Source organism: Phalangium opilio, unplaced genomic scaffold, assembly GCF_054372755.1.
Source record: "Phalangium opilio isolate 3A_F unplaced genomic scaffold, DU_Popi_V2 ptg000045l_1, whole genome shotgun sequence".
Lineage (NCBI taxonomy): Eukaryota > Metazoa > Arthropoda > Arachnida > Opiliones > Phalangiidae > Phalangium > Phalangium opilio.
The window spans coordinates 6,435,354-6,447,557 of NW_028324168.1; the positions used below are offsets into that span (position 1 = coordinate 6,435,354).

The 12,204-nt window shown below is 36.4% G+C and overlaps 2 protein-coding genes across 4 annotated transcripts in view; both read left to right on the top strand.

Annotated features, from left to right (window-relative positions):
* Positions 1 to 12,204, top strand: part of kcc (solute carrier family 12 member kcc) — a 173,277-nt gene that overhangs the window by 50,466 nt on the left and 110,607 nt on the right. The gene's annotated exons all lie outside the window — the stretch shown is intronic.
* Positions 888 to 2,357, top strand: LOC149677138 (uncharacterized). The gene is made up of 2 exons (XM_089838126.1): positions 888 to 1,602; positions 1,660 to 2,357. The coding sequence occupies exons 1-2, from the start codon at positions 1,172 to 1,174 to the stop codon at positions 1,844 to 1,846; spliced, it is 618 nt and encodes a 205-aa protein (XP_089694252.1). The 5' UTR covers positions 888 to 1,171; the 3' UTR covers positions 1,847 to 2,357.

A 12,204-nucleotide genomic window follows, 5' to 3' on the forward strand; every position in this document is an offset into this window, starting at 1 on the left:
ATTTTATTTTATTTTTTTTTACTTTGAGGTTAATTAGAATATAAGAGGATATATTTATTAACAATATCTTTCTTTATAAGACAGTATTAGGCTTAGGTTTAGGGTCATTTTGAATTGCGACTTACTTTAGAGTAGACCAAATAGACTATTTATGAATAGATAGAACTGGTTGAGTCGGACCCCAAACCACGTAGCCTTTGAGTGGGCACCCATGATACATTAAATTTGTTTGAATATGGGGACCATTATACTGCATTTTCCAGGGGACCTGTAATGCTGTTGAGACGCCCCCTACCGATATAGTATCTTTCTTCGATCACGCTGTCCAGTCAGATAAGCGATGTCCAGTAAAAGGGGTCAGTAGTTTTTTGGGTCTATTTTTTATCAGGTTATATATTGCAATCTGTTTTCGCCGACCGGTATCTTGAAATTTTACACGGCGGCAAACTTCAGTCCGTCATTCACGCTTTTTCGGATTTCTGACCCGGTTTATTTTTTTATAAATACTTGAAAGGAGGAAGGGACTAAGGGAAACGAATGTTTCAGGCCGTTGTACTTTCCGGAAATGCTTATTTCCGACGTCCTTCCTTCCTACTGGACGAGACAGGTCCCCTTCTCTCCGCCCCCACACATCCACGTGATGGAGAATCTGCCAATGCAGCACCAACCAAAATCTTTTCACCTAACCCCATGGCGTCAAGACCTAGTTTTTAAAAGAACCTTTAGTTTTTTTTATATAAAAAAATAAGTTTTCCATCGATAGCTCAAGCTTTTCAACGGATTTCTTAAAGGGAGAGTGAAATGAAGTTTTTTTATTGATTTATTTGTAGACGTTTAGAGAGAGATCTGGTAATTTTTTCCTTATTTTAACCAGAACTTTTCCACGATGGAATTTTTTTTATTTCTAAACATTCCTTAAGGCTTAAAATGCTATAAAAAAGCAAAAAAAGAATTATGCTGCTTAAATAAAACAAGTTTTTAACACATTAGTTTTCCCAATACTGGTTGAAGGGCGCCGCCATCATGTCAAATTCAAAATTTTCGCCATAAAACGAAGGGATTTTATTGGCCCTAACTTCTAAGGGGTCGCGAATTTCATTGGCCAGCTTTCATTAAAGCCAGACCAATAAAAAATCTATCGTCTGCTTATAAATATCCGCTACAAATTAAGATGCCGCGAACAAATCCTTTCGAGGTAGAGCCTGAATATAGTGAAGAAGAACTCAGAAATATAGAAATTGAGAGAGAAAATGATTTGGTTAATAATGCGGAAATTAATATCGACTTGAACGGAATTCAAAACAACTGTTCTTGCGGGAAATGCGTCCCCGATTGGCTAGGCCTTGGCAGTCATGAAGAGAAAATTGAAAATTTAAAGAAATTCATAAACTGGAAGGATGTAAGGGAAGGAATTATTTGTTGTAGACAAATAGAGGAAGTTGTATTATTTTTGAATGATGTGGAAATGGAAGATCCAGCTCTGTGTGTCACGAGTGATATTGACTTTAAGAGTATGTGTCAGCGAAAGAGAGCTTTGAAAGGTATATACAGAAGTTATTTGCATTCCCGCAGAAGACCTCTACCTGCAGAATTTTCTAACAGGCAAGAATGCATTTAAGTTAATATGCCTATAAGTTAAACTAACAATGTTTGATTTAGGAGTTATCGTTACACGGCGTATCGAACATATACACACATGGTTTTTCATAAGCTTGGAAGGGGTGTTAGAAAAATTGTCCCGTTTTGCGTCCTACTGAATGTACGAAAGAATTTCCCAGAAGTTGAGGTTAATTCATATACAAGTTACAAGCCTGGAGTAGAAATCGAAAGATTTCGACCTAATTAATATCGTACTTTCAAGACAATGTTTAGTGTTGTTACTTTTAATTTAAGGGTCTAATTTAAGTTTGAATTCTCATATTCAAATTTATTATTGTGATAACAAAAGCCATAATGATAACAAACACAGACTTAAAAAATCATACTGGTTTGTTATGCAAAAAATAGTCATATTTCTGTGATTGATAATAAATCAAAATTCCTAATTAGTCTTAAAAAAAATTGTGAGACTAGCAACTTATAGGTATTTAATTTAGAAATAATTAGATTCAGGGTTTTAAAAGGCAATAAATTGCTCGCTAGAATTTTATTCTGGTTTTATTGCTAAACTACCGTAAATACTAATTTGTGATATAAATTTCCTAACTTAGTGGTAATAAGAAGAATGTTGTACCTAACTAGTTGGATTTTTAATGAACAGACTTCGTAAAAATATTTGTTTTAAATGTTTAGGGTTCGTAAGATAGTTCATGATAATCTGCATATTTTGAAAATATATAACATTTTATTTAAAATAATCTTCTCCTTTTTGCCGCATCAATTAATATTTGTTTATCGGGTCGTGGAGTTGGCGCCATATTATCTCTTTTAGAAGAGGTCTTCATCAAATTGGCCAGTGGGATTTCATCTTCATCGGTTATTTTACGTTTGATAATATTTTCGATGATATCATAAATAAACCTGTATGACTTTGGCTCTTTGATAGGCCTGGCATGCCATTCACCAGTCGCTTTAGAGTAAAAATATTCAAATTCTTCTTTTTTCGTGTCTGGGGCTGTTGACTGGTTAGTGTCCTTTTCTCTCTCGAAATAAAATTTTCTGTCCACATTAAAGTTGTGATCTAAAGCTGCCAACATTGTACGCGCTTCCATAACATCTTGGTCGAATTCTCGGTGTTTAGGGCAGTATTTTATTACGAGGCTGTGGTAAGATTCTAGTTTAGAAGTATGGGAAAAGGCCCAAACTTGCTTAAGGTCTTTTAGAGTTTTATTTTTGTTAACAACGTTGTCTAGCGCTTCATAAGCAGGTGTGTTGGGTTTTAGCCATTTTTTTTTTCTTGCCTCTTGAACTGGCAGAGTATCGTGGAGGCACTGTTTATAATGTGGGAGATCCGGAAAACTATGAACATTACTGACGTGAAACATAACAGATTTCCACATATCAATTAAGACATCTCGATCGCCATGGCAATTTTCAGCCGCATACCACATGTGGCGAGAGAGGGATTTAACCCAAGGTTGAAGATCCTTGTTATCCTTTTTCTTTGCAATGGCGGAAATTTGTTTATTGACATTTTTAGACAAGTGCCAGACATCGAATTGGTGGTTTATATTTGGATAGTAATCCCTTAAGAAAGCTCTAATTTGTATATGTCGATCAGTTGTGATTATGAATATTTCAACACCAAATGTTTCCAGTTTTTTTAGGCACCTTTTTAAACCTTCTAATTCCATATTGCTGGATTTGTAGTCTACCTCTTTTTTGTTTACAACTTCGAAATGGATACATTTATCTGTGACTTGATCAAGGAAAGTGTAACCGCAATATTTAGCCGAATGTCCAGGAGAATCAAATCTACCATCTGCTGATATTTTTACTTGGGGACAGTCTTTCAACTTGCTTATAACATCATTTTGCTCTTTTCTCCAAGCAACACGAATTTCGGGTATTACGTACTTCTTTTGAATGGAAAAGAAGGATGATTTTTGAATACCCTTTAATCCCATAAATTCAAAAACTGAGTGTATGCGCTGGAATGTAGCTCCAGATAGCAATATACTCGAAATCAACAGTAAATTGCCAGCCGGCATTTTTCCTAGCAATGGTTGCGAGCGCCAAATGAATTCATGGCCACTAAGACACGTCATAGTGATAGTTAATAATGATCCTCTGCTTTCAGATTTGAAATCTTCAGTTGTGTCAATAGCACTATCACAATTTGGCTCATTACACCTCAATCTACATAACAACTGCTTCAGTTGGCTCTCAAAAACAATATATTTGTTTTCTTCAACGATCTTACGAGGAAGAGATTTTGGAAGAGGTGAATAGTTTGAGGATGACACTGAGCTTGAAGGACTAGGTTCGTACAATGAAACATTTGGCGAGTTTGTAGCAATGGTTGCAGGAGATGAAAAAATATCCTTCAAATTTGGCGATATTACAAACTCCTCAATTTCATCATTTGTTTTTGGTGTACTTTTTGCTGGAGTGGATGGGTACTGAAGCTCGGGGACTGGTGATATTGTAGAAATATCCAATGTCGTACTACTGTATGAATGGTCTTTTGATATTGCTTTAATATTATGTTCTAATAGAGTCAACAATTCCTGCTTAATTTTACTTTCGGTACATGTTTCAGTGGCGCAATCAATCTTTAAACACAGGCTAGTATTTCTTTCAGTTTCAGCCCACAGGTCTAACTCTGTTTGAGTTCCTATTTCCACAGATTTAGATTCCGCAATCAAAGTTGTTTCACTTTCAGAAGGTTCTTCATTATCTTCAAACACTGTTTCTAACTGAGTTTCTGCTAGGTCTACCTTCGGAATGTTTCGTGTTGGTATAGAACCAGGTTTAAGAGTTACAGTTTGTTTAGATAAGTTTAGGCCAAACCGATGAACATTTAAACATTCTGGGGCGAAATGAAAGTGGCACACTCGCACACTATCACTAAATCTTCTAATTATTAAATTCCTATCACTGTCTGGCAAAGGCTTACTGTCACATTTTCTTAATACCTCTTCAAAACTCTCTTTCACCGCTGGTTTCGCGTATAGAATCCATCTCTTGGCAGTTTCAATATGATTTTTAATATTTGGAATTCTAAATAGACTTGCACCATGCTGTTTGGCACTAGTATTACATCCTTCAATTATACAATTAGGCATTTTTCTTCTTATATTCGTCAGAGTCTCAGAGAAAGTGAGAAACACTATTACAATAAATAGCAGACGCTCCACACAGTGCGCATCGCGGATTGGCCTAAAATTCTAACAAATAGAAAGCCAGACCCATTGCTCTACAGGTTTGCGAACTTCCAGGCGTTGACGGCTTCCTCCGGGAAATTTAAATTATAGCTATCAATTAAATAATTAACTAACTTTGGTAGAATATATTGCGGAATTATAGCATTTTAAGCCTTAAGGAATGTTTAGAAATAAAAAAAATTCTATCGTGGATCTTTCCTTTAATTTGAGGCGATAAATAGACCCTTTTTTTTAAGTATACTAGATACTAATTAGTTCCATAATCTCATAGGATTGGCTTATGATTAATAATTAATTATTAATTATCGTTCGTCAATTACCTTTACTGGGAACTTTCCCTTTAAAACTTAGGGGAGCAGCTCAGCTCAGCTCATAGTGAGAAAAAAATGAGTCATTTCACGTTTGTCTCTAGAGGTGGGGACTCCATCGCTTAACGGCTCGGAAATCGCAGCTCGACTTCTAATAAATGCCCTGGGAATTTCGTGAGCGACGTTTGAAACTTATTCACATCTTTATGGCGCATATTAAAAATAAATATATATCATCATCATCATCATCATCATCATCATAATATAACTCAAAATAATTCTTAATTGGAATTAAGACATCTATGCCCATAATCAACTAATAATAGCATTACTAAAAAATTTCCCCCAACCTAGCCTACCGAATTCTCAAGACTTAAAAACACTGCATGCCATATAGTAGTTCCTATAACTCAAGGGTCTAATGGGTAAAATTCGTTTCCGTGTTAACTCTTCCGAAAATAAGAAATTACTCCCTCGATTACTTCCTTGACAATTGCGCCAGAGCACCACTAGAGTGTTCTTGGAGTTCAAATTGGGTGTAAAAGGCGTAGAGTGCACGCTGCACTGTGACGGCACCCCCTATATGCTCCTTACAAACTTTATAACCCTATTAAATGTCAAACTGTAAAATATAACACGCATTTCTTTCTCGTATTGTTCGTTCCGTATGTATACATGTTCTGAAGTTGCTAAGGCTTTGTAGCCGAATACTAAAGTCTTCAGGGATTAGGCGAAGATTTATTATTTCAAGAATGCATACAGATAATAGGAATGGATAGTTACTACCCACAAAACCCGCATAGAAATTAGCACGGGATATTTATGGGGACACAATGATTCCGGTTAACTTTATGCATTCCATCCTGATACTGCAATATATAGGATATTGATGTAGTTACTGCTTGTTGAAGAATTTTCTTGCTGTTGGGTCTGTGTTTTACCCAAAATATTTACATTTTATGGTTTATAAAGTGGAGCAGAACTGCTTAAGTTGTGTATAAATTAAAGGGAGGGTGAATATAAATTGTTTTAATTATTAAGGTGAAACTTAACATTCCCACAATTAAAAAAAAATCCCTATTTACTTTGAAAACAAGCCATAATTTGTCTCTAGTCTACTTGACATTTTTTTTTTTTTCAATTTGTTGGAGTCTTGGAGACATCCTTTACCTTTGGGACTTGAGCCAATAACAAACTTAACTATTTAGTATACGCAACCAACTGAAAAAACACCTACGCATCCACAACTTAAGCTGTTAAGTTTATTTTTAAGTCTATAAAATTCGTAACACTTTTAGCTAATAAATTAACTACGGTATATACACCTAAGGTTCGGTTGCGCTATTTAATTTACTATCTAAAATAACTCACAAACATCATCTTCCAGATTACTTTGCTTTCTAATGGTATAACATAACAAACCACTCTTTTACAAACAAGAGTTTAGTTTGCGCCTTACAGAAACTTTAGTAAACACTCGGAGTGTGTACGTTGATGTCCACTCGAAATTTAAAAGTTGTATACATAAAGTCAGCTTTAAAAATAACAACGTTGTAGAAATTTAAAATTGCCTTTAGAGGTAAACCCGCTTTCCAGTTAGTTGTGGTGGGAAAGAAAGAGGTACCGCGCGATAAAAACCTAATTTTCTTCAAACTTCCTCGGTGATGTATTGACTTTTAAGCCTAGGAGTGTTAAGGCTGGAGATGAAATGTTAAACATTTTTTTCTGTTGGAGTTTAGACAATTTTCTTATTGCCAATCGCGCAACTCGTTTCAGGGATGTGATGTATCTATTTCTTGTAGATATTTTCAAACGATACTAAATTCATATGATTGCTCGATTAAAATGAGCAAAAGATGGTTTTGGCAGAATCTAATTCTTGTCACTGACATCAGTTTAAAACACCATTTTATTTTCACTTTCAATCTTAATACTCCTTGCCTCCCAAAAAAAAATAAAAATTTCTTTTCATAAAAATGATAGTGCCTTTAGGCTTGCATTAAAAGAAAGAAAAAAAAAGCCAACCGAAATATTTCAGAGTGGAAGCGTATAGAAAAGAGCCCCAGTTATGAATGCGATTTTTCTAGCTCCTTGCGGGGCCGCCGATGTTTTAGACAGAGAGGATGCTTGGCCTCCTTTCCTTTTTAGCCTTTGATGGCGCTAGGATGAATCCTAAGCCTTGGTCGGTCCCCCCTCCTCTCAGCCTCTTCCAATCTTCATCCCTGCATGCTCCCTGGTCGGAGCAAAAGACACAAAGAGAGATAGGGAGAGAGAAGAGAGGTGTATGCTGAACTTTGGAGTTGAGCCAAAAAAATTCTAGTCTCTCCAGTCTCTTTGGATGTTCTCTTGTACGGTCCGCGCGCATCTTTTCCGCTCCGGAATCATCCGCATCCCTTTTTCCATCCTCTCTCTCTCTCTCCTTCGCATCTCTCGGACGCGGTATGAAACGGCCCGTGCAGGCTAGCTGTCTAGGAGAACTTTTGCCCTCCCTAGAATGTTTTCAGGATCGATTTTGGGGGTGCATAGGGGGTACCGGATAAAAATGCGATAGTTGGCTGGCTAGCTAGCTTGGCTTGATGCTCCTCGCAGGCGCTTTTTTCTGTCCTAACTGGGAGAAGAAAACTTAACGTGGTTTTAAAGAGTTTTTCGATGTATAGGGGGTGTTGTTAAGTGTTGTTTGGATTAGTGGAGTTTTAGATTGTTTGCTATAGCTGTATATAGTAAACTTATTTAAAAATTCGGTAATTTGCGTAATAATGCTGGTGATGAAATTGGTCTATATTTATCTAAATGCATTTAACTGTCCTTGGCATAAACGTATATAGGAAGGAGCTACGGGTGTGGTACACTTCTCTCGAAGAGAAGTATTATATACTTCTGCTAATATTATAGAAAATACTCACAAATATTTTTTTTCCGAAATAAACCCTTTGCTCTCAACTTCTACTCTTTATTTACGTATATCACGTTCCTTTGGGTTTATGTAGGTAATCCTGGAGCTCTACCGGCTTTATATAGTTACCAACTTAAACGTAACCGATGGGGACACGCCGTATTCTTCCATCTCCACTCAGTTAACCTATCCGAGATTTTTTTATCTCCTCGCCAATATTGCCTTATTTCTCAGAATGGGTTGTCATTCAATCTCACCCTTGGGGAAAATTCCCCAACTCCTTTTTCCGTCGTCTCTCTTACAACCCTTGCCAGGGTCTTTTCGCAGCTTCTTGCAAAACCTGAATGGGTCTCACTTGATCCAACCTTTGAAAAGAATAAGGAAAAAAAAACCGAATGATTGTAACTGCTTATTTTTACATTTACCTGTGCTTGAGATAGTTGGTTTTGTTGCTTTGCGTGGGGTTCGATCGTAGACTTATGTCGAGTTCGTTAGGCCTTGGATGAAGAATAGTTACACTTGGATATATCAGTCGACAAATTTTATGACCACAAATGGCTTACGCGACCTTCGCGCCGCGTAGTGTGAAAATCTTGAAACTCCCGTAACAAACAAGAAACACGTATTTAGTTTAGCCAAGGCCTAGGGCTATTTAAACATCAACTTTACTGGTTTCTTTTATTATAGAAGGTAATTATATTTAAAGTATAAAGTCACCTACTATAATAATTAGAAGAATAATAGTTCATCTTTAAAACTTCCATAATCATAAATCACCGCATAAACAAAAGCCACTGAAAACGATCTTAACCCTAACCGCCGTTTATTTTTCAAATTCAAACGGAATCAGAGCAGAAGACGTAACAAACGGAATCAGAGCAGAAGACGTAACAAACGGAAACCAAAAAATAATCATTTCCGGTAAAAACAGCTTGTCGCGTTACCAAATTTCGAACCCCTCTAATGCGCATCCGCGACCGCGGCCAGAAGCACACGTTATACTACGAGTGATATATCCAAGTGTAACTATTCTTCATCCAAGGTTAGGCTTAGGATATCTAAGTCTTAACTTGGTCTTCTGTATTTTGGGCAACAGTTTGACGTTTAAAGTGCGTGGATTTTGTAGGGATAAGAATATACAGGGTGTTTCTGATAATTTTGTAAATAAATTAAGGGGGATATGCTTTGGGAAATCAATTTTGAGTCGAACTATCTCCATTTTGTTTGCCCTAAGGACCTTATGCATGCAGACTTATCAGAGATATGTTACCTTAGAATGAAACGCCCCGTGACATTACGTGAGCTTAATTTAGGACTCTGCTAAATAACGATGTTTAATTATGGTTATGTTCTAACCCTTTAGAATTAAGTCTTATTATGATTTACCGCACCGTCCGTGTTACGAGGGTGTAGTAAGTCATTCTGGATTTGAGCCTCTATATATTCTTAAGAAGCTCCTCGCTTCAAATGAAGATTTTTACTAAGAAAGAGGTCTTTATGGTCCGGTTGCGATAAGGAAAACTATACGACCAGGATTAGGGACGGGAATTACCCGACCATTAGTTTTAAGATAGACTTACCGCCTACATACTTGGTGGGATGGCTCACCTCACCTTCCCATCCACTTGCTATCCAGAACCGAGGCTTATCAGGGTTCATACAAACCTGGAAAACAGAGAAAACCTGGAAAAATCAGGGAAATAAATAGTTGACAAAAACCTCAGGGAATATCAGGGAGATTTCGATTTTTAGTAAAATTAAGGGAAATCAAGGAAAATTTGCGTCAAACAGGGGCCGAGTAATTAAGCAAAATGTTCATAAACATACCCCCTCCATAGGAATAGCATTACAATGAACTTTGGAGGCTCATAACTTTGGTTCTACTAGAGATACGGGGATGCCCTTTGATTATGTAATAGTCCTATTTATCCCCCCCCCTCCTTCGTTAACATTTGCTCCGTAAGATACTCCATATACGGGAAAAACCTGGAAATCTCAGGGAAATTTGTTTCCCACAAGTTGTATGAACCCTGGCTTATATCCATGCCCATGCCTCTGTATTCATTATTTACTCGAGGACTCTCCTTCAGCCGATCAATTAATTCCCTTTTCTTATTGGACCATACTGCTAGTGACGTCATCAATTAGTTCCTTAATGCCCACGGCCACTAATAATCGTTCTTCGCCTCGGCGATCGAACGAGGTTTGCCTCTTACTCTTTTGGGTATACTTCTATCCTCGGGGACGTTCGCGAGATTATGTTAGACCCATCAAAAGAAGGACTTTGGCAATTTTACCCACGACTTAGCCACAAAAAATAGGCCTAGGCCTTATCCAATCAAAATTGTTTGCTTTAGGCTTAAGACTAGCGAAGTGCATGGGAACTTTGGATGATAAGGGATTAGGCCTAACAGTTTGAAATGTTAAGCAGAGATAGGCTTAATAATTTGAATAGTTATTAGAAATTTAGACTTAATATCTTTGGAAGTTCAAAATTAGGCTTAAAATTTTGTAGTGAAACAAAACTCCGCATAAAAATGATCAAATTAGGCTTAGAATTTTTAGAATTGATGTCAAGAAAGAAGTTTTTTTATTTAATTCTTACACGTTTTTTGGTACTCCTTGTGTTATGATAATGTGGTTTTGTAATGGATGAGATACCATTTATCAAAAAAATAAAAAAGAAACTTCACCTCTAGTTTAAAAAACTTTATTTTTATGGGAATGTCTGAGAAATATGGGATTTATAGGGAAATAGATACGTCTTTTTTAGTCCCCCTTGAGGGTAATAGCTCAATCGAAAAGTCAAAGCACGACTCTTATTACCATAATTCTCTTGATCTTTGGATTTTCACGTAGTTTCTTTCTATGCCCAAAAACGAATATGAAAAACGGTCCAAGTGAGTGCAGTACTAGTCTGAAAGATCCGAATTTTCGCAAATTTTTGAAACCCTGAAAAATCCTACAGATTGTAACGTGTTTTGAATATCTTTTTTATTTGAGGGGAATACGTAAAAAGAGGTTTTTATTTTTTAAAAAAAATTTCCCAAGTATTTTTAATACCCTTTGCATTTTACCGAATATATAAAAATTGACATTTTTAGGCCAGTTACAAAAGATTTATTATTTAGGTCTATTGAAGTTTAAACGGAATTTGTACGAATTTTTGTTAAAAAATATACATTAAGCCTTGCCTTGTTCGATGCAAAGGCTTAGCGGTGTTACTGATGCATAATCTGCGCTCATAAAACCGTTACATAAATTTATGTCCACTTAAAAATTCTTGAATAATTAATGACTTTTAACCGAAGATGGGGAAAGACGCTAGTTACAATCTTGGTGAGGGTAAGTTTTACCATTAAAATCTTAAGTTTTTATTGGAATTTCGGTTCATTTTAAGGTTGTAAACGAATATATTTAGAAGCAGACAGCTAGCCGCATTCCCCAAAATATTTTTTGGTCTTCCCCATAGCAGCTTTACCGCCCCCTAGCGTCTGATGAAATGAAAATGTCTTTTGAAAACTTAATTAATCTTGATCAAGGCGTAAAGTTTAACCCGGGAAGTCCCCGGTTAATGAGTTTCCGATATCCTTTTTGGCGGGGAAAAGAGCGGAAGGTTTTGGCGCGTAGTCTCGAAAGACTAAAGACAAGGATAAAGGAAACCGCGAATTAGAATGATTCGATTTTCCAGGGTTCCTACCAAAATGGAAAAACGGGGTTCAAGGCTTATTAGACGGCGATAATGGGCGTCATCTTGGAGGACCACTCTATTAAGAGGTGTTCATTAAGTACTCTTAATGACGAAAAAAAAACAATAATCAGTCTAAAACTTAAAATATCATGGAAAACTTTTAAATTTAGAAATTTAGAGTACGTCAACCCTGTTTAAGTTTAAAATAGTATTCTGGAGTTTCTGCCGCTATTCTCTTCCTCCTGCCCTCCGCTTATGGAACGCCAATCGTGTCACATGCAACACAAATCAACGCGTTAAAATTTAAAATCAACGCGACAAAAATTTTTTGTCGCGTTAAAATTTTTAACCAACCAAATCCACGGATATTTTTGATAAAAATATTTTAACGAATCATATTACGGAAATCAGGAGGGAGTGGCAAAGGCGTGACTTTAAATTTTAACGCGACAAAATAATTTTAACGCGTTGAAAATATTTTAACGC